General features: G+C 39.7%; 1 protein-coding gene across 1 annotated transcript in view; it reads right to left on the reverse strand.

Moving 5' to 3' along the window:
* col14a1a (collagen, type XIV, alpha 1a) overlaps nucleotides 1-23,843 on the reverse strand; it is a 133,530-nt gene that overhangs the window by 87,428 nt on the left and 22,259 nt on the right. Inside the window, exons 6-15 of the mRNA XM_080040000.1 lie at nucleotides 8,050-8,205; nucleotides 7,687-7,806; nucleotides 5,977-6,141; nucleotides 5,528-5,692; nucleotides 4,823-4,974; nucleotides 3,796-3,925; nucleotides 1,792-1,937; nucleotides 1,510-1,639; nucleotides 1,184-1,323; nucleotides 580-706 (exon numbers count right to left, since the gene is read on the reverse strand). Of these exons, the coding sequence (XP_079896126.1) occupies nucleotides 580-706; nucleotides 1,184-1,323; nucleotides 1,510-1,639; nucleotides 1,792-1,937; nucleotides 3,796-3,925; nucleotides 4,823-4,974; nucleotides 5,528-5,692; nucleotides 5,977-6,141; nucleotides 7,687-7,806; nucleotides 8,050-8,205 (1,431 nt within the window). The remainder of the gene's footprint in view (nucleotides 1-579; nucleotides 707-1,183; nucleotides 1,324-1,509; nucleotides 1,640-1,791; nucleotides 1,938-3,795; nucleotides 3,926-4,822; nucleotides 4,975-5,527; nucleotides 5,693-5,976; nucleotides 6,142-7,686; nucleotides 7,807-8,049; nucleotides 8,206-23,843) is intronic.

Here is a 23,843-nt window from a genome sequence, read left to right on the forward strand (position 1 = left end):
TGACTGGGCTATTATGCTAAGGTGTAAATGAGATGGGCGGACCGCCAGACTGGCAGAAGGGGTAATATAATTCAACTCTGTTGGCACTAAGAGAAAAATGGTTTGGCTTCTGAGAGTGGTAATACAACTCGTTTCAGAAACAGATAAAACATTGTCCTCAGTAGAGATGGGGATAGGGAAATGGAATAACACCAATGTGGAAGACAAATTGGGCTATAACAAAACAGGTAACACTTTACAATAAGGGTACAGCAATTAACTGTTAGTTAAGGCTTAGTTAATGCTCAATAAGAATTAACTAACCATTAACTAACTATTAACAACTGCTTATTTAATGCTTAATGAGCATGAATTATTTAATTAAGAGTTAATTAATGTACCCTTATTGTAAAGTGTTACCACAAAACAAATAAATAAATGTACTTGATAAGTACCACTGGTGGTGGTAACATTTGTCACCTACAGACATCTGCTAATTGTTTATTTCAGTGTTCGCAATGAGTCCCCAAATAAGCAAAGTTAACAATGATCTTCTGGATCTTCCAATGCATGGTCACAAACAAAAAGTGACTTTCTTACTAGTAGTGAATCCGTCTGTGAGCGGCTCAGATCGGAACTCGCTGTAAATGGAAAAGATGGCCACAGAGTACTCCGTTAGAGGCGTTAACTCATGGAGGTCATAAGAGTTCCCACTTCCCACCTTGGCCTGCACAAAACAAACACAGACACATGACATTTGCATACAGAATAAAAGTCTAAATACACAAAAATAGAATAGTTAAATCATAGTCAACTAAAAAGGCCACACATCCACTTCAATATATTTCTTCTATTTCTTGATGTTCGGATTAGTGACTAGAGCACTGGAGGTTTATCAGCCTTTTGAAAAGAAGAACCTTTAGGAGTAACAGGCACTGATTGGACACAGGCACTAATTTTTACCGTATGTTCAAGTTTAAGGCGATCTTCCAACTTGCATTTATAAACACACACATCACTCCTATGTTATTGCACTACATGTTTATTATCCAAGGCTAAATACTCATTGCATTCTGACCTTTTCATACTAAAAAGAACAAAGCCTATAATCAATTTCCTCTATGTTCTACGCTTCCATCTCCGTCTCATCTCTTCTCATCCAGCCACAACACACACAATCACGCATTCACAAGGTCACACACACCTCCTTCATTACTAGTCCGTCTGTCTTGACCCACACGATGCGGTAACCTTTGACCTCCGTGGGAGGAGGGTCCCAGCTGATGTGGGCAGAGTTGTGAGTGATGTCGGAGAACTGGAGGTTGCCGGGAGGACTCAGTGGCACTGAGGGGAGAGAGAGAGAGCATGGTTGCTGTTTATTTGTATGCTCTTAATCTTCTAGCTTTGTGAGCACCAGCTTGAGGAAATCTAGTCCGATCTTTTTGAATTGTTTTTGCAGATAAGATTCTAAATACATTTAGGATTATAGGGTAAAAAATAATTGCATGTGTGGGCGTGAGCATAACTCACATGTAGTTTCTTGGTTTGTATTAGGGTCACCGGCTTCTTCTCCGTTCAAGGCATAAACAGTGACAGTGTATTCAGTGTTGGGGATCAACCCATGCAGCTCCAGCTCTGTCACTGCATCTGGTACCTTGACCTGGGAAAAAGACAAATACAAAAGCAAACACATTAAAGCATTTTCAACAAAATGTGGGACCATCACCTGGCATTTACTGTTTGGAACTACGAAGTGAATAGGCACCTATCTATTCAATGTAAATGTTTCTCTCTTTTTATTTCCATAAATACCTCCTTCTCATCCAAGTCTCCACCCTGTGTAAGCGGTGCATACAGCAGCATGTAGCCAGAGACGCCATCCACACTGTTCCATCTTGCTTTCAAGGAGCTGTGAGTCACATCAAGCAGCTGGAGGCCCGTCACTGTGGGCAGGGCCACTGCACACACACACACACACACACAAAGATAGTCAGACATAACAGACAAACACAAAGCATGGTTCAATAAAGGAGGAATATTACTATTAAACCAAGTCTTTTCAGTCTTGATTGAGTTTTAGAAATTGTTATGATATCACAACTTTAGTGGAAGTGTAAAATAAAAACAAAAAAAAACATGTCTTCCTTGATGCTTTTATCTTAATGCATCATGAGAGCATAATTTTCAATATGTTCGGCTTCCGTGCCAGTCAAACTTTTGTTTGTCATTGTGATTACAGTTTTTGCCTAATGCTTACACACTAATAGTGGTTGCTAGGCCCAAAGCATCACAACCTCTAACTGTGGTGACCATGCCCTAAACACAAGCACCAACCCTACAAACACAATGAGTGCTTTGCACTGTCTTTGAAATTCTCCAACACACTTTTTGCAAAACACTACACACAGTGTTTTACATAAGACACATTGGTCAAAAAGGAAATCACCTGCAATCCTTTGGAAAACACATCTATTTAAAATACAAAACACAACTAAAATTGGAAAAGCACACAGATTCACACACATGAAAAATTAAAAAGAAAGCTTATAATACCAATCAGTGTGAGCCTTAGCATTACAAATAGACCTCAGGTGAGCTCAGCTCCTTTGTGAGACAGTAAGAGTCAGGGGAAGAGGACAAAAGAGAGTGGCAGGAGGACGATGACAAAGGAGACAACAGACGGAGACAGGGTCACTATAGTGGACCATGTTATAGATCATGGCCGAACAATATAGGAGGCTGGTCTGAGATTCCAGCCCAACAACACAATAGCTTCATAATTAGGACATTTAGAGTGGATATCAGGAATATTTTTGCTGTTGCTTCTGAAAGGATTACATTGCATGTGATGTCGATGAGGCGATGTAGCCAGACACAAACGGGAGGCGGTATCCAAAGATTCATAATCCACTCGCCCCATTCCTTACAACACATCTTTTTTTTTACTGTAATTGTTTCAAAGTTCATAGTGACACACTGAATTGCTTGTTGAACTGCGATCCTACCTATTCGTTGTGTTTTTTTCTTTTGTTGGCCAAAACCATGAAATTGCAATATAAACTTGTTTTCTTTTCTAATTGAAAATATAGTGGATCAATCTTTCCAAAAAATTCTGCAAAAGGTTGGATACGGCACGCAAGGCGATATTTCCCCCGTTGCTTGGCAAGGGAGGACATTGCCTGTGACGTGGATGAGGTGATGTGGCCAGATGCCAACAGGAGACAGGATTCATAGCCTAAATTTCTTCCAATCATTCCCTTAGAACACTATGTTTTGTAGAATATTCTAGTTGTACCATTTCTTTTTTTACTTTTGCAAAAACCTGAAATGGCAAAATAAAATAAAAAATCTGAAGCGTTTACATTTTGTTTTCATGTGTCTAGATCAACTGTAGTGGATCAACCTTTCACAAAAAAAATCTGTATGAGACTTTTAAAGTCAAAAACCATCCAAAGTACTGAATACAGCTGTGTTTTGCATAAAGCACATCTGTGTGTTGTTGCTGCTAGGAAAGAGTAATTCAAAGGTGCATGTGTGTATTGTTTTGATGCTAAAAACAGTTTTGAAATGGGATTGTTAAGTTTTGTTTCAAAAGTTTCGTTTTGCCGTATAAGTTAGAAGTTTATATCCATGTGCTTTGTCCTATTCGGCCTGTGTGTTAAGTTTCGACACAGTGGGCCAAAGTCTGCAACATGTGTGTAAGCATTCGGCAAAAACTGTAACTCACGATCTCAGATGTTGACTCATCATGTGAGGTTTTGTAAGTACATCTGAGAGTGTGTGTGTGTGTGTGTGTGTGTGTAAGGACAAACTTACAGGTTGTTTCGGATCCTCTAAGAGCTTCACTCGCCTCGTTTGCGTACACAGCAAACACAGCCAGCTGGTACTCTGTGGAGGAGCTGAGTTGCTGCAACACCACTGAAGTCTCACTGCCATCCACCACCACCTGAGGTGCAGGAGCAGGAGTCGGTGGGGAGAGAGAGGGAGTGGGAAAGATGGATGGAAGGTAGAGAAAGGAGAAACAGGGTAGGGAAATGGATGGGAGAAGGATGGAAGGAGTGGTATAGGGACAAAGAATGGCAGATAAAATGAAAAGTAGGGCAATAAATGGGGGGAGATGAAAATGATAAATGGAAGCGGGAGATAGAGGAAGGCAGGACATGATCGAGAAGAGAGGAGGGGAAGCACAATCGAATTATTTGGATGGGATAAAGCGCAAATGTCCAAAGCAAAATTTTTTTTTTTCACTCTGGTCTACATGGATGACAGTTGTGAGACAGATTAGGTGCGGGCTGAGCCAGCTGGAAAGTTCTCCTCGCATGCGGCTCCAGACCATCTGGTCCCTGTAAACCCGGCTAAGCAAAAGATTTAATGGTTTCTGTGGTCAAATGTTCTGGAAAAATCAAGCAGGTGTCTGGATCTGCTACAGTATCATTTCTTGTGAGTCTTAATTACCTGCATGGAAGTTCAGTGGGCTTGTGAATGGAGAGATTAGAGCGAAAGGTAAGGAAGAATGATACCACCAGCGTCTCAGGGAAAAAAACTGTGCTCAGCCTGCACACTTGCCACTCCCAATGGTGTAGTTAATATGATGGAACTTGGAGTACTAAACTCAGCTCCCCTACCGAGTCTCTTGACCTCTATACTTCTTAGGTCTCACAGTATGCCTACTGAGATCAATGAACTTCATAAGATTTATTTTAACTGTGCGCTTAAATGTCATGGATATTTCTTAATTTTGTGTAGTTTGTTTGTAGTGGTTGTTTGATCCCTTATTAATCAGTAAAAACATGTTTTAACTACAGTACATTTTGAAGCAAAAAATAAAAAATAAGAAATATACCTCCTCTGGTTCTCCTCCTTGAGCTGGGTGATAAATCACTCTGTATTTTCCTACGTTTCCGGGGGCGTGTCTCCATGAAACCCGAAAGCTTCGGGCCATCACTTCTGACGTTAACAGGTCAAGTGGAGCCCCCGTCTCCTCTGGTGTCTGTTCTGAAGAAATGAAAGCAGAAGAAAGGGAGAAGGATAAGAGATTGCATCCGCTTACATTACATTATTCCCAGTGAGGAAGTTTTAAGTAGAAAAACTCAGATGCTTTTCAGGATCAGGGTTAAGGAGATAGAGGTGAAATATAATCATAACACATTAGACTTGATTTATGGCGGCTCTTTAAAGACGTCTTATTTCTTGTTTATTTCCACCCTATTCACTCACATGGAAATGTATTAGAGGAAAGACTAAGAGCAGGATGAAGAAAGAAGAAAATATTTCCCCCAAATAATCACACTTTTTATAGCAGGATATTCTATTTTTGAATCCTATATGACACCACTCTCCCAAAAGAGAAACTCGAAGCTCAATATAAATATACAGATTTACATCAAAAAAGACCTACTTGTGCGACGATGGCCACCATGCCGCTTGTAATGACTAATTTCAATGTTATTTTTGTATAATTCTGTAATTTAAGTGCATAAAAATGCTCCTCTGAGGTGTTACATGTGCATGGTCACTGTACAGTGCTTGCAGTCTTTCTTTCTCTTACTCTGCTTGATGTCCTTGTCTTGTACCTCCACTTGTTCACACACTGTTTTGGTCAGACCCTCCACTATGGAGCTCATGATGTTGAAGTCGGCGACATTGTAGACATGAGTTTCGTCCGGCTCTGACGCAATAGACTGCAACTCATTCTCGTCAGCATTCTTCACACCTGGGAAAGTATGGGTAAAGGTATGATTGATAGCATATTATTTAGGAACAACAACAGTATTAAAAGTGTGACTTTCTACGAAACCAACATTCATATAAAAACACAACAGTGCAGTAGTAAATTATGGATGACCTTTAGTTCACGGAAACATCACTGGCAAGTAATCAAGACTAAGTAACTAAAAAAATACAGTTTCTTTTTTTTCGTTCTTTTTTTTACTCCTTGTGGAACAGATGGGACTTTTCATTCTTCTCCCGTGCATATGTGTATGTGTCCATTCTTACCAATAGCAAACAGCTCAACACCAGCATTTCGCAAGCTCTCTGCAGGTGGAATGACATCGTCCTGGGACTTCCCGTCTGTAATAAGGATCCCAATCTTGGGTCTACCGACCCGTGAGCCGGATTCAGGCTTGAAGCTGTTCTCCAATATATAAGTCAACGCCAGGCCTGGACAGGGGAGCAGATTGAATGAAAGGAAAAAAGGTGACATGGAAAACATTCAAGAGACAAAAGTAGGTATAAGAGAATGGGAACAGAAAAGGAAATGTAAAGTAGTATATGGTAATAGTACAAGGATTGTGGAGAAAGACAAGGGAGGACAAATCCAAAAGTGAGAAGAAAAGATAAAAAAAATTTAGTTTTTGCTAATTCTTAACAAGGTACACCAGAATTCAGTAGGGGAGAGTGGCCTAAGTTGTGCAACTTTTCACTCAAAGTGACTTTAAAGTAAGGCCTTGACAGTAAAGTCTCCAACTCAAATATGTACATATATTTCAGGGTGTTGTGCATCCCTGGCAATAAAAACTTTGGATCTGGAATAAACTGTTGAAGAAATATAGCTTTCGGAAAAAAAGTTGTCTTGATGCACAACTTGCCCCCAGTGTGGTGTAAGTTGTGCGGTTGGAGAGAATACCATGGGGTGAATTGTACCATTGATATATATCTCATAAACTGTAATGCAAGACAAATCCATTAGACAATCACTTATTTAAGGTGTATGTAAAGTAAATAAAGTAAATAGTTGACAAAGATTGAAGGACAATTTTCTTAAACAAGGCCTAGCAGATCTAATGGTTTTACCTGCAAAGCTCACAATGACAAAGTCACCATCATCATCTTTCTGGCCATCTGAACTCTCATCAGTGGTGTCGTTAAGTGGAATTGAGATGTCACTCTCTTCTGAGCTACTGTAGACAATCACTTTCTTTTGGTGACCAGCGTATACAGCCATGCCACTGGCACAACTCTCAGAAATGTACTTTGCACTAGCTGCTCCGTGCTTGTGGAACCAACTGCCACCTGACAAATGTGATTCCCCTACATTTCTGCCTTTAAATCAAGGCTCAAAACCCATATGTACACCCTGGTGTTTCCTCCCCATTAACAATCTTACCTCTGCACTACTATCTGTGTTTATGTGGATGTATGGGCTTTACGTCTTTTATTTTGGTTATTGTTATTTTACCTTCATTGTTTACCTACCTTCAGCACTATCTACAGCACTTTGGACAGTGCAAACTGTCATAAATGTGCTTTTATAAATACATTTTACTTACTTACTTACTTATAACTCACCCAGGCCCTTTGGCACAAATCACCCCAATCTTAGAAATTTGGATAATAAGCATGATGCAGCAATTTAGGGCTGACATCGTGCTAACTGTATAGACTCAAAATGTAGCATACCAAAGCACTAAAACATGTGTCAAATGTTTTCAAACTTGTCTATAATTATAATAATCAAAAAACCTTGATCATGGAAATTTTACTTTGAAAGGCAAAACACAGTTTTTTTAGCTTAAATGTGCTTATATCTTATTCCTTGTGTCTCCCTTCTTTACAGGATGAGTCAAATGGATGGCTCTTCTTAAATATGTGGTCACATTTCCAATTTCTTCCACGGTTTTCTAGAAACAAGGGGTGGCACAACTTCCAAAATGCACAACTTAGGCCACTCTCCCCTATATGTTGACTTTAACAAAAGATCAGCACCTGTGAGAGTGTTTCCTCCTTTGTACGGCAGGTTCTTTACTGCATCAATAACGGCCTCTTTAGTTGAGTAAGCATTGAGATGCCACTCTATCCTAGGATCACCACTGTACTGAGCCAGACCTAGAAACACAAATTTACACAAACACAACTTTAAATGTTTTTGTCTTATTCGCTCAAAGTTTGACTCATATGATAGCCCATACAAAATTGACAAATTTTTCTTGACCATTAGGCTATGAGCAAAATAGAAAATCTGTATAAAGGCAATTAAAACATTCAGACAAACATCAGAAGACCATATTGGTCCTGTGTGGTTATCCATCTACCATCATTTACCCTAGAGAGAAGGTATTAGGGACCCACCTATCCTTGTCTTATCGAAGCCAACATCAAAGGCATTGACAAGGTTTTCCAAGAACATGCGGACCAGCCGGAAGTTTAGCCGACCTATACTCCAGGAGCCGTCCACCAGGATCACGATGTCTGCGATTGCCTCAGTGTGGCACACAAACTGATTAACTAAAAGAAGGAGAGAGTAAAATGAATTCAAACAGACAGGGACAAAAGAAAACAGACAGTATAAAGGACTAATAAATACATAATTGAAAAGATAACTCCCAAGACAAACATTGTGCTTTAATTTTTGAAGTGCAGATTTCTCAGCGAAATTAAATAGACATTTGCATTCTTTTGCAAAATTCTGAACGTTAGTCAACTGCCCCCAGTTCCAACACAGATCCTGCATCGCTGCTATCTATCTTGCTCCAAAAAACGTGTACAATACATTATGTAAGAGAAGCATCGTGACAGCCTCCTTGAAGTCGGTATACACTGTTTACATTTTTTTACCCAGGATGTCTCTTTCAACCTGTACCTCTCTGAATTACTCGAAAAAATTTCACAATTTGACTACTTGAAATTAAAATGACAATAGATATGGGTCAATGTTGTAGAAGCAATATCACAAACACACACACACACACACACACACACACACACACACACACACACACACACACACACACGCACATAATTATATAAGTGCTCATCTTGTCATCCTTCCATGTATGATTTCTCATAAATGAATACATCCACTTTAAGTTGCTTGATAAATCCCTTATCTATCCACAAAAGTATAAGTGAATCATCCAGAACATGCTAATATACTGTTAATGTCGGCCATAAGTGAAGAGAGGCAGTAAAAATAGAGTGCTGACTGTTGTAAATGTGAATTATTGCTTTGGATATTTGTACATTAAAAATATGGAGTGGAGTGATGCCAAATGAAAACATAACTCAAAACGCTACTGGTTCGAATTGTTACAAATCAATCCAAACTGAACACAAGAGAGACATGTTTGCTTTTTTAACATCTCCATTGGGACAGCGGAGTCAAAGGTTCAATTTCCCACTATGCTCAGACAGCAGATGGTGGTTTAGTGGCTCAGGTGCATACTGTGTAATTGCTATGTCCTGGGTTGGTCCCAAGACACGTTTTTTTCAATTTAGTTTGATTTTCTTTTTCCCTTATCTGCACAGTTGTCTGTATAAAACGTAAAATATGATAAGTCTTATGATAATTTGTCAATTCAACAAAAGCAAGAATGATAAAGTTAACATGAACAGGTATTGGCTAGCCAAGAACAACACATACAGCCCAAATCTAATGTATTTTGGCATGTAAGTGTAATCCATTTTTTTCTCCAAATAAACTAAATGTGACATTCACTGAACTGTCAATGTGCAATGTGTGCTTCTCAGGTCAACGCTATCTCAAGACTGAAAGTCATAAAAGACACTTGTGTAACGATGAGCCACGCAGGTATTCGTTTCCAGAAGTGATTTTCCAGACAGAGCCTTCTGTCTGCTGTCTGTGTCTGTGACTGTTTGAACAATCCATCTGTTACAGACAGCAGATGGAGGAGAGAAGACAAGGTCAAGGGAAAGCTGATGACAATCTTTGATTTGCTAGTCAGTGCATAACATATAAGAGGTGCGATTATTAACTAGCTTTAGGTACATGTCGTGTTTTTCCAAGAGGGTTATGGATTCATTCAGTTTAGATACATAATGGTCACAAATGTCCAATTATTATGCAAAATGCATTTTTATGTGCTTTCCCAATGCAAATTTGTGTCCCCGGTATGCGGCTCTTGATAAACCTTTCTGAAAATGTGTCTTTCTTAACATAAGTCCGATTTTGTACTGTGCTGCAGCTAGGTGATAAACACACCTTCAGAATACCACTGAATCTACATGTAATCTGCAAAGTGGATATCTACCACTCTGTAAGCGCAAGAAGTCCGAACTAAGGGCAATGCAGTTTACTATTCTGCTGCCAACTGAAAAAACGACCACAGAACACATGTTATAGGTCTCCCACAATATACTGAATATACATTGCTATAATGTATATTCAGTATATTGTGGGACGGTTCGAGTGTCGCAGAGGAACTGTGTGAACATTAGGCCTAATTTAAAGCCAGTGAAATAACCAGGGGCCTCATTTATAAAGCTTTGCGTGGGATTCACGTGGAAGCTGGCGTACGGAAGAAATGTAGGATGTACGTGCGAACAAAAATATTCGGATTTATAAAACAGTGCGCACTCACGTCCTACGCCTGTTTCCCTTAATAAATCACAATCCACTCTAAATGTGGCGCAGCCTTTGCGGGCTTCACGTAACGCCCATATTTACCCATACATAGTCATTGACACGCCCAAATTAATATCATTTACTGAGTGCATGAAGGCGGTAGTGGCAATCGCCGAATGAAAGGGAAATGGAAAAATAGACTCCACACGGTGTGGATCACTGCGGTCACGCCGAAGTACCCGTTGGAGAAGTGGCGACCAGGGAAAATTTAGTTTGGTGGCACAGTGTGAGGGTAAAGGCGTCAGAGTGCAGCCTGTGGCGATCTCTGTGAACGCTGTGGTCGAAATAAAAAGAAGCGATCCGACATAAAAGTGGACGCAAAAAAGTGCATATCCTCACACAGCAGTGTTTGTGCCACGAGCGGGGGACACTGAGACCCCCCATGAGATACAGATTCGGAGAATTCATCTCGGTGCAGTGACGGGCGGCGGAGGGTTAATAATAAACTTCAGTCCCTTTCAAAACACAGTTACGACGTGCTTAAACACAAAGAAAAACACATAGATAAAACGGACTAAAAGCCGCGAAAAATTAGCACAGTAGGCTATGTAATGTACAGTAGGCTTATGATTAGTGTGTGGAACTGTGTACTCCTGTCTGCCTGACTGAGGCATCGAGAACAGCGTCAGTGTAAAAGTAATAGGCTGTATTCCACCTCAATATTATCAGAATGAATCCAATAACATGCAGATAGGTTATTCTTTAATAGCCATAACTGCAGAGCTTATTCAAACGTTTTTTTTTTGCACTCATATATCTCCGTTTGTAGGCTATTTAAGATCCTAATTCGTTTAGTTTTTGTTGGTATCACTCCATGGAAAAATCCGTGGAGGAATTGTTTTTATTAGTTGTAAGAATGGCTTCATCCGTTTTGCAAAGGAACTCCCTATATGATAGACCTACATGGCTTATAATAATAGGCCTATATCTGGATTCATTTTACACAAACACATTCGTTCTCGCACTTCATACATGTGCCGACGGAGTCGCCGTTTCTCTTTTCTCCACTTTCTGTGCGTACGCATGGGTCAGAGTTTGCGTGGAGGACCGCACTCTTCCCGTCAAGTTTGTTTTTTATAAATCCCAATATTTGCTTAGAAATTGGCGTGCGCCCTCTTCTGGGCGTACGCAAGCTTTATAAATGAGGCCCCTGAGCAGTGGGTTTTTGGGCAACCAACCTATTGTATCTGGTGGGAGCAGAGGAGAGGAGTTATATCTTATTTGGAGAGTTTACGCAAAACTGGCAAAAGAGGCAGGGAGGCCAGAGAGGGAAAATATCGTTCTTTGGAGAGATTAACTTTAAACAAAACAAACAAGTACAGCCTTTAAGGAAACTCTAAGGTTAAAGAATAGAAAGAGAGAATCATAACTAAGTGCTGGTAAGGCTTCTTAAAACGTGATAGAAGACACAAAGAACACACAAAGGAACTTGATGGTGGAGAAAGAAAGAGAGAGCGGAGGGAGTGTGGTACTGTGAAATATGAAAAGCCATCAAGACAGACAGAGGATATGGTAAACAGAGGATTAGAGGGTCATAATTACTGCTAATTAAAGCTCGCTGGCCTAATGTTGGCAGGATGGTGAGAATGTCTTTCAACAAGGCAAGACACTGGTGTTTTACATCTAAGCCAATAATCAAGGTCGCCCCTCTCCTTCACATTATCCCTGCTGACGTCTGTAAACGGTCAGTTTAGTTGTTTGTCAAAGGGTGAGTTTCCTCAAGGAAATCGTTTGTTGCCATTCATTTGTTTACAGTTCGAGAAACACAATTCCACAATTGCCAAAAGTCGATAATCCATTTTAGTAAACTTGAAACTTTGAAGTTGATTGTGTCCTAGTTGTTTGTCTTCACATCACTGTCTGCATTAAAAAAATGGAAGCAAGTCTGTGCCTGGTCTTACAAACATTAACGTATTTTGTGCAGGTCTTTGTTAACTGCTTAGGTTCACGGGGTAGAGCTTAACAGTGTAGCAGTTAATTTCAAGCAACAGTAGATTTAATGTAAGGTTTGTGTTAAGTATGGGAAATACTAACAGCAAATTACATTCAGATTGCATGCTTTGAACATTTTCCTAGGTGATGCCAAGTTGTAAAGGGGACGTGACCTTAAATGATTAAAGATTATAAAGCAACTGATACATTTTGATGGAGATCAAGTTAAGTTATCCAATCAAGTGTCTTCCATCAAATATGCTTCACTGTTATTTTCACATAAATCTCTTTACACTCTTACAGCAGCAACTGCTTGGAAAAACTGTCATGCTGCACATCCAGCACGTATACTGAATGTGTGCAATGATTCAATAAAATAATTAATTTCAAGCTGCTTCTTTCTTCAATGTTGAAAATATTCCCAATGCACAAACCTCAAATACAGCTCCTACTTTTGACAAATATTCCAGGAAATATCTGTTTTATTGCTGTGTCACTGTATTATTTAAAAAAAATGAAATTTGGGAAGTGAAAAAAACGGTAAAATGTTGCTTACTGATAGACATAACTAATATTAGCTTATACTGTATGTGACCCATTTAGATTGAGGAGTGAAATAATGAAAATTGGTGGACACGTCCGACGTGACATGATCCACATTCTGTGTAATAATATGTAAAGTGGGATATCTACATTTTGCAAAAACAACAAAATAAGCTCTATTTTCAAAACATTGTGCTAGCTCAATTAGTCTAAATTACACAGTACTGTTTGCTCAACAAGGAGACAAGAATCAAGGGCAAGGCCATGCATACATAGCCCTATACAAACTGTAAATATGCACAAAATGTCCTTCCCAACTATCAGATAGAATGTGTCCAGTATCTGACTACTGTTGTTGCTATTGAACCTCTCTTCCCTGCTCTCTGCCAGACAAACGCTAGATTGTCATATGGTCCTCTGCTCCTTCTAAGCCCCATCTGCCTTTCTTCTTCCCTTTCTCTTCTGTACCTCTCTCCCTCTCTTTTCTTTTCCCGTCTGACGCCTTTGCTGCAGGGTCAGAGAGCAGTTACTGGGAAACAGTGGGGGGACTGTGCCCGTGTGCGCACAGAATAGAGAAAAAAGTGTGAAAGGGAGGAATGGGAACAAGTGAAGCTGGAGGAAAGAAAAGCAGTGAGAAGGAAAACGCTGTATTCGGGTTTGATGAAATACTGCAGGTTTATTGACAGATTCTGCGGTGCCAAGTCTATACTTTGTTCAGGTCTATGGTTACCCCTGCTCTCCTCTGCCTCTATTCACTCCTCTATCTCACTCTGTCCATCTCTGTGGCTAACTAATAAGAAACAGGCTTTGTTTGGCTCCAGTTTCTTTCTTAAACAGTCCGCTAACTAAAACAAACAGCTATGGCAGAGCCCAAGACCTATCAGATCAGTCTCCACTAGAACATATGTATGTGTGTGTGTGTGTGTTCTTGTATCTCTTCACATGTTTCTATGTGGTGACACATTCATGTTTCTAGGAGTAGTTGTCACAGTAGGTCAGGTTTAATGCTAGGATAAGGAAGAGTGACAGGGACACTTGCCTATAAGTTGAAACTTATTTGCACATTGTGTATTAGTCATGGGATGACATATTTGTAACTGAATAATTTGCCAGGTATCTGTATCTGTATTGCATTTAACAACCCCTGACGGTTTCTAACGTCATGGATGGCAGAAGTACTTCTCCCACATCAGAGCTTGGCAAGTTTTCTCCTGTCAGTGTATGGTACCTTAGCCAGCAATTGGAACCTAAACTCGCATTTCTGTCAACCGAAATTACCTCTTGGTACACTGGATAGGAACCAAGTATCTGAGCTTTACTTGTCTACCATGTCGCAGTGGGTTTTTCTTTCAACTAAGAGAAAGTGTTTATGTTGTAAAACTGTTGGATACTTTGCACGGCTTAATTTAAACATTGTTCAACAATCGTGCAAGTGTGATAGCTAATTATGGCTAGGTAGTTGCTAACTGTAGCTAGTGGCAGTATAACCACTAGTCACTAGACCACTAACCACTAGATTATGTTCATTACTTTCAACAGATATTTTCACAAATGCTTAGTTTAAAAGGGCCTTTTTTCACAGCAGACATTTTAATTGTCATTGTAGAAGAAACACAGGTGTTCCTAATCACGTTGACAAAGTAATCCAGTAAGCCATGACAGTTTGACAGTGAGCCAACAATGCTAGGACTCTGAAAGCAAAGCAGCTATTGCTCAAAATGTTATGTCGTCAAGCTGAATTTGCTGATTTGTGTCCCTACACACACCATCAGGTTGGCTGAACTGCATCTGAACCTTATTTGCAAGACGCTGCCATCACTGCCATCATTACATGCAAGCACACAACTGGACAAGCACCAACCATAATTGTAATGCAATGTGCATGTGATTAGACAGACTGCCCACCTGGTGTCCGTGAGAGAGCGAGCAACCATATTTTACAACGCAGCCCACAGTGAAGTCTGCAGTAATGTGGGAAAAATGATGTTCCTCCCATACAATTGAATTATCTTGTGTGGGATTGGAGAAATGAGTATTTAAAATGTGGGCGAAACAATGGAGGCCACTGTTGGCTGGCTGCAATTTCTAGCAGAGCAGCAACAAACACAGTGACGAGGGCAGATAGCCAAACTGGGGAGCAGAAGAGAGAAATGTAACGCACAAGTAGTCAGTAGCAGCCTTAAAGCGACTCTTACCTTTGGTGCATTTTTACACTTTTTTTGGATTAGGTTAAAATGGTATTAATAAGGTAATTACACTCTAAAATATAAGACAGACCCACCAGGAGTAAAAACAAACAATGATTTCAATCTCATAATATTATGAAAAATATATATAAAATTCAACCAATCAAATCGTTCGGACCGAACGATTTGATTGGCCGACAGACCTGTCTGTTTGCGGTCTGCTTCTGTATTGCGCATTCTCAACTAGAGGGTTTGTTTTGATTCCATGGCAGACAGTAGCGAGTAGCGACCATTGTAGAAAAGGCCCCAACGTTCATAAGTTACAGTGTTGTTAGTTCTTACAGTGTGTTAAAATGTGTTTTGTTCAGTGTGGATAGCAGTCAGTTAGGGCCGTGACGTCAGTCGGACAGAGAGCCTGTTTAGTTTCCGTTCTCTTCTCCCTCGGTCAGATGTGTGAGCGTTGCCGCAGTAAGCGATCATTCCACATGGAAACATGTTTATCTGAGTTTAAATGTGAATCACCCGTGTGTGAGTATGTACATGCAGTCCCGATCGCTGTTATAATATAGTTTGCATGCGATTCGCGGGTCGCAACAGCTGTTGTAACGTCTCCTCACGAGCGGAGTTTAAACCTTTGTTCTTTTCCCGCGATCTATATGCGACTGTGCCTGTGAAAGAAGGAAAATAAAGAGCGGATAAAACCCTACTCCTCCTCTCCTAGTCTCATGCTTATAGTCTGACGCCTTTGGCCATAAGTGGTATTCTGGCCGACACCTCTGAAGTGAAACAAGTGATACAAGCATGGAACGAGGGTGTGGGGGCATTGGAGGGAGGCGGGATGGTATGATAGTGCTGTAATTCTCAATTGCACGATGGGTGTGAGTCTCTTTAACTATGATTCACCTGTTTCAATTTAAACGGGCCCCACCCTCTGGGGGGCCCCCGACTAGCATTATTAATAAATAATGCTTGTGCATGCTACCAGGCCCAGGGGCCCAAGGGCTCAGGGGGGCCCTAAGCCAGAGATACTGATAGTAACTTCGCATTGTCAAAGAGCTCTGTCACTCATGTCAATAACAGGGTCCAAAAAGGAATAGCCTAAATATAAGGAAAGAGTCTGGGCCCAGTCTGGACCCATTATCTCATAATCCGTCTATGAACCAACTGGATTTCGCAATCTTTTTTATTTTCGCAGGGAGCATGCACAAGCATTTTTTATTAAAAAAAAAAAAAAAAAAAAAAAAAAAGAGTGGGGGTCTTGAAACGGACCCCCAGATCTTTAAGGCCGCCCCTGAAAGTAGTATAAGTAGCTGTTGGTAGTACACAGGAATACTAAAGATGCTGTTTATCTGTTAAAATATCCTTGTTGATTATGTTATGTTAGAAAAACAAAAAGCCGACGTACAGACAGCTTTCTGTGTAGCTTCAAGCTTGTTTGTAACAATTAGCTGTGAGCTGCTGAGCTAGCATGCTGGGCTTCTGACTGTGTCCAGACAGAGAAGAGGTTTTGTTGCATATCCTTACAATGACTACGAGCCTAGTTCTCATCAATTTGGGTAATATTAATCTATAGTCAATCTTTCACCACACACACAACTAATGGTGTCAATATTAATATTGTGTGGTGAAGGCCACAGCAGGCCACCTACATGGGATACTGGGTGGTAATTTATACTTTTCTTGGCCCAGGGCCATTGGGCCATGGTACCCATTTGTAGCAGTACACAAACTGAGGAATACAGCACATAGGTTTAAACACATACAGGCTACAAGTTGTCCGCATGACAGACCAGTTTAATTAAAGCAAAGTAAATTGCTTTGTAATCTCCAACTCCATGAGGTAACACACACACAAAACAGATGGATATAGTTGAGAGAGAAATGTATGCACAATACACAAACAAATAAATAAAGACTCAAACACGCAAATGCACCCAAGTATCCATTCGAGAAAATGTTCCCACCCTCTGTTTCTTCCTTCTCTCTGTCGCTCTCTCTGTTCTCATTAACAGTAGCTCTTCCCAGCTGGACGTGATTTATCCCTGACCCCTATTTAGCCAGGGATCAGTGGAGTGTGCTGTCATTTCAATCAATCTGTAGTTAAGTTTTATTTCCCTCGCCACTGTGATTGTGTTTGTGTCTGGAATTAACATTGAGAACAGTGACAGGCATGCAGATAGATGGATAGCACTACAGTCCCCCACATCAACAACAATGTCCCTAATCTCTGAAGCAAAGGTTTGATGCATGTTAATTCACATATAGTTTAACACAAGATGATATGTTGATTTTGATGTATTCATCCACTTGGTACAGTAAAATACACTTTAGTGAAATTAGGAAATTGAAACGTTATTAAACAGTCAGTGATCTGCCTCTTTTATCGGGCACCTCCGAGAAAGGTTTTCGCAATACTGTATACAACTTCAGGATGGATACTAATAAGATCTATTTCTCCAACCTGCTGTTTGTCAGGTACAGCCCAAATGTTTCAATACAAGCAATTTCCTGCATGTTATCGACAAAATGTCCACTTAAAATCAATACCGTCAGATCCTTTCCACCTCATCTTCTCACATGTAGGTGTGTTTGCTGAGCGGTGTAACAATCTGACATCTATATCTTCATAAATTCCAAATGGTCCAAAAGTTAAATATTCAAATTGGCTCATTAATGGACTTTGAGATTGGGAGATGGTTTCCAAGGTCGAGAATTAAATTGAATGCTCAGATATTAAAGTCAACATGGACAAAAATAAAATTTAAATAAAAAATATCTACAATTTAAATTCAAATCGTTAGTTGTTATAATCTGAAAGCCATGACACTGAAATAATTAAAATACCAGCCAGTAAAACAAAGATTAAACAAATGCGTAATGTTTGGGAACAATATTTGTTCTAATATATAAAATTGTGGTAAAAAAATGTCATTGTCAACCTTTTTTAAACTGCTTGAGCATCAACTAGAGAGCTGCTTCAGCTGTTTCTACCACAGAACACTAATGCTACAAAAGAGCTCAAATAACAAGATTTCCTTTGTTTTATAGTCTTGTTTATTCGATCAAGAGGCAGGCAGAAAAATTGATACACCTGTCGTTTGCTCAGTGGCCCTCAGAGCAACTCAGACAAACTCAGCCAGGCGCAAACATTCATATTCATCCTGGAGACCTGTGGGCCTCTGCTAGTGCACAAGACTGTGTTTGTGTGTGTGTGTGTGTGTGTGTGTGTGTGTGTGTGTGTGTGTGTGTGTGTGTGTGTGTGTGTTTGAGCAGTGTTATCCGACAGGTGTTTTTTTTAGACAGTTTGTGTCGTTTCTCTAGAGACCTTTCTCTGCTTGGCCTTCTGATCTTTAATCCACTGTCTTGTTCTGTTCTGCTTCACTGAACACGCAGACATTCTGACAAACCAGTCTGCTGGAAGAAAGCAACACATGGCCTATAAACAGTTGCTCAACTTTGGCCTGTCTCTGTTTGCCCTGCCCCACTCTTTTCTTTCTGTTAGTCTTTTCTCTAATCTTGCCGAGTGGTGCGCACGCACGCACGCACGCAGGCAGGCACTCACGCACTCACGCACACACACAAACACAAACACATACACACACACACACACACACTCACACACACACACACACACACACACACACACACACACACACACACACACACACACTCACACACACGTTGAACAGTGTGAGTTTCTAGTTCAAAAGTTGAGTCCCTCTTATCGAGTCTAGTTATTTTTTAGCTCCACGCACACATTGTAAGAATCTTAAACATGGGTGTGGCTCTCAAACTAGGTTTTTTGTGTGTGCGTATCACTATTCAATACAATACTGGCTTACTTATTAATTCTGCAGGAGTGGACAGTTTGTCTGCCAGCCCACCCTCTGTACCTTTTCATTCATCTTAGTCAAGCACAGGCAACTACAGTATTTGTTTGACTGCTGAATACATCCATCAACTCAAGGAAAATGTACAGTAACTGTAAGCACAACTGCAAGGGAGTCAGAAAACTGTGTCAGGAGGATTTACAGCAGTCACCAATATCACTTAATGTAGACAATTCATGAAAATGTACGCAAAACTAAGCTATGATTTCCCTGTAATGTGCAAATTATGCAATATCAGTATTTTAACTGTGATCTGCCAAGCAATGAAGAAGCCTCTCTTTAAAATAGGGGGATGTGGTTTATTTTACCAACCTTGTCGAGCATTTGAGATGATTTTAAACAACAGTTCAAAGGTTTGATATGCTATCTCAACAACATGTAAACCATTGGGATCACAATTGGGGGAAAGAATGGGGATTAACCCTTAGGTGCTCTTGGGGACGTTTTTGTCCTTTCGCACTTTTTTTACGCTCTTTTTTGTGTATAACTTTGGCTGTGCTTATGTTAACTGAAATATTTTTGGCCAGGGATTTTTTTTTTTCAAATATTTTGTGAATTTCTACTCAGCAACTTTGTACCATCTATTATAAAGGCTGTACACTTTTTTGTTACACTCAGCTCCCTAAGGACGTTTTTGTCCCCTATTGACTCCCATTCAAAATGGCCTTTTTTCACCAATTTGATCCTGCTGTCATTACAGCATAAAATATTTTTTTCAATGATTTTATGCTTTCATCCTCAACATAAAGCATCAAAATTTATCATTTTCAACACCTTCACAATTTTTAACCATTTCCCTATATTTGGCATAGGGTTGAATTACAAGCAATTTTCCAGGTTGTCGGTCCTGCCCCCCACAGTGCAATAGAAAAAAAAAATCAACCTAAATGGTGTAAGTGTGTTGGTAGGGATGCTAGTGTGTGGTGCATATGTGTGTATTGAGAAAATATAGTGTGTGTTTGTGTACACACAGCCAAACTTTACAAACTCAAACGTGTATGGAAAAAATGGCCCAATTTAAACTTTATTTTCTCAAACCATAGCCATGATGACAAACACATGTAAATTTGATGATATTAGGCAATAATCCAACACTTAAGACACCAAAATTGCTTTTTTAGCCCTATCTAGCTCAATCATTTATTTCCTCCTGGTTTTTTTGAGGATGAAATATGCTCCCTAAAACCATTTTTGTACTTTTTTGTAATTTTTTAGAGTTGCAGGCCTAAACATAATAAATATGAGAAATTAATGGAAAGTGTGGATCCATATGGATACCTTAGGGTTGTGTCTGTGTGTGTGTGTGGTGAAATTACTGTGTGTGTATGTGTGTGTGTCTTTGTGCGCATGCATATGTGTGCAGCTGTAAGGTGCAATTTGTGGGTTTTCAGGTGGCTGCAGGTTCACTTTGTTACTTTAGTACTTTGTTGACATCATCAAAGAAACTGGAATTAAAAGGTCAAAAGCAACTGACAATGAATGAATATTTGATATATATGTAAAGAGGTCAAGTGGGTTGAAAGGTTTTCAAAAAAAAAAGTAGAAAAAAATATTACTGTATACTGTTTTTATGGCAGTTTATAGGGAGAGGACGTTTTTGTCCTCTAGGGAGCTGAGTGTGAGTATTTATTTGCATCTGTGACTGCACAAATACTAAACATGTATCAAAAGCAGTTTTATTGCAAATCATTAACATATCCTAGAGTCTGATTATTCCACTCAAAAAAATCCACTTTGCATCCATTATATGAGAAATGTTTCAATTATTGTGTTTTTTTTAAATAAAAATGGCTCACATCATCACATAAGCTTGCATGTAAAGGGTTAAAAGCAATTACAAATTAATAAATATTTGATATGTATGTAAAGAGGTCAAGTGGGATAAAAGGTTTGTAAAAAAAAAAGTAGAAAAAAATATTACTGTATACTGTTTTTATGGCAGTTTGTAGGGAGAGGACGTTTTTGTCCTCTAGGGAGCTGAGTGTGAGTATTTATTTGCATCTGTGACTGCACAAATACTAAACATGTATCAAAAGCAGTTTTATTGCAAATCATTAACATATCCTAGAGTCTGATTATCCCACTCAAAAAAATCCACTTTGCATCCATTATATGAGAAATGTTTCAATTATTGTGTTTTTTTCAAATAAAAATGGCTCACATCATCACATAAGCTTGCATGTAAAGGGTTAAAAGCCATTACAAATTAATAAATATTTGATATGTATGTAAAGAGGTCAAGTGGGATAAAAGGTTTGTAAAAAAAAAAGTAGAAAAAAATATTACTGTATACTGTTTTTATGGCAGTTTATAGGGAGAGGACGTTTTTGTCCTCTAGGGTACTGAGTGTACCTAAAAAGTTAAGGATACCCAAGGGTTAAAGGAAGACAGGATAAGAAAGGAAAGAGTTGACAAAAGAGGTTAAGAAAGGTGAGGCAGTTAAACAAAGTGGAGAGATTCAGGAGGAGGGCAAACAGATAGAAGGAAGAGGCAATAAATGTCACTTCTAATGACACATTGTTAAGCTAGGTATTTCATTTCTTCTAGAATGGCTTAACCCCATTGTAGCTAATGTGAAAGTTAAACTTGTGCTGTTGCATGCACAGAGCTTTTTGCCCGATTACAAACACATAATTTTCAGTTAGGCTCATTTCTTCAGCGTACAGAAAAATGACACAGACTTGTACAGTGTGATGTAACTTCTATTTGTGACCATGGAGAGGGGGGAGAGACGCTACTACAAGAGAGAGTCAGGGAAGAAGTGGATGCTAATTGTTCTAATTGACCTCTGCACTTAAGGGGTCCTTGCCAGTTATGACCGAAATGTCATTAGCACGTCCACATACACACAGACACTCTCACACACAACACACTTGTTAACCACTGTTATACAATTAGCTCAAGCCATTAACCCCTTCACTTAATGGAGGACAAGGACAGAAGTCTGGCTAGCACAGAGACCACACACCCACGTCCAAGTGAGCAATAGCTGTCCTATTACCAAGTCTTACTCCAACGTGTGTGAGGATGATATTTCTTCAGCTCTTCTCAACAGGAATAATTGCGGCACCCATGGCGAACGTCCAAAACAAAATGTAAAACCCAACTTTAGACAATGGAATAAGTGTTAAGTGAGACGAGACAAATGGAGACGAAATATGAATTTTTGGTGGACATTAACCTGGGTTCATTCTTAGCCGCATCACTTTTCATTCAGGTTTATCTTTAATACTTTCTCTTTAAATACTTCTGTTACGCTCTCCTTACTTTGTCCTTCACAGTACGCACCAGCTCTAATGGAAACCGTGCATTTTCACATCATCTACGGCTACGACATACATTTTTGAATTTTTTGGAGCCCTTTCATGCCTTTTTGGCCATAAGGTAGGGGTTCTTTCTGCTCTCAAATGGAAATAACTCTAACGTTAAGAGGCATTCAAAGGAACTGATATCATCAGTTACCACCAGTTTAGTTTTTTAGCCTGCACATACCTGAACAGGCTGCATGCATTCACTGTATTTTTCTCTTTTCATTTGCGGTTAGCAGTTTTGGCTCCTTTACTCAGTCTCTCTAGCTATTTGTTAGACCGGTGACACATCTCTCTGGCCACAAACCCTGGAAATATTGTGTAGCCACTGAGCATCACACTGAGTGAAAGGGAAGGCTAGAGAATTACATTAAATATGGCAAAACGCACAGCGTCAGAGGAGGTATATAGCTGGTAATTCTGGAATCTAATAGGACAATAAATAAGGCAAGGCACACATACAGATATGCACATATAGCACACAGGAACAAAGCGATGGAGAGATTTAGACTAAATGGATGTTAAAACTGGGAATTAACAAGGTGATAAATATAGAGATACGAACACATGGGTGCACACACCTAGCCAGAGAGGGCCAAAGTTGGAACTAATGATAATGTTAGGAATTAAGGTTGGCAATAAATATAGAAACCCCATTCTCCAGGTGTGTGTTTGTTACCCTCCTCCTGGATACTTGAGGACTCTTTCCCTCTTTTTCACTCTGAGGGTGGTGAATGTCAAAGGAATCTCATTGGCCTCCAGTTCAACTTTAACTATGTCTGTCCCTAGGGTTTGATTGGTGTGTGTGTGTGTGTGTGTGTGTGTGTGTGTGTGTGTGTGTGTGTGTGTGTGTGTGTGTGTGTGTGTGTGTGTGTGTGTGTGTGTGTGTGTGTGTGTGTGTGTGTGTGTGCGTTGGTTTAAAGCTTCAGTCAGGGAGTGGAGAAGGCAACACTCCCCTCACATCCCATTAAGTCAAATGTATTGAAAAAGGCACGGTAGCGTGGAGGGAAAGAGAGGCTTTTGCCCTTTATTGCTCAATGATTTCCACTTGTTTGTGTATGCTGTTGGCATGGCGTTCTGATGGCTTTATGTTCAAAAGCAGTAAAAAGGCAAGTCACCCACTTAATGATTTGTAATACATTTTATGTATTTAGATACTGAGTAGTTCTGAGGGGAATTAGTATGTTGTCATATCCAACTTCAATTTAAGTGAAGGCAAGTAGGCAAATTTGTATGGTACAATGGTAATGACATATCAACAGGGAGTTGCAATATTATAAGAATTTGCTGTTATTACAGACTAATCTATTTTTCATTTATCTTTATTTATCCCTGTGGTCCATCCAACACTGCAGAATTAAGCTTTGATAAGAGAAACCACTGCTGACTGATGGTATCTGTAAGATCTTTATGGTCTGCAGTGCGACCACCATCTGTTTTACTACTGGAGGCTACTGACCCACATGTATAACAATGCGTCTGCAGTACACACAGAGAGAGAGAGAGAGAGAGAGAGAGAGAGAGAGAGAGAGAGAGAGAGAGAGAGAGAGAGAGAGAGAGAGAGAGAAACGTCCTCTGATCTAATAACAGGCAGCTTCGTAAATAATGACTATTATTTCTGAGGAAACACTGTTTAGGCCCA

The sequence above is a fragment of the Ammodytes marinus genome (genome assembly GCF_949987685.1).
Source record: "Ammodytes marinus genome assembly, chromosome: 13".
NCBI lineage: Eukaryota > Metazoa > Chordata > Actinopteri > Uranoscopiformes > Ammodytidae > Ammodytes > Ammodytes marinus.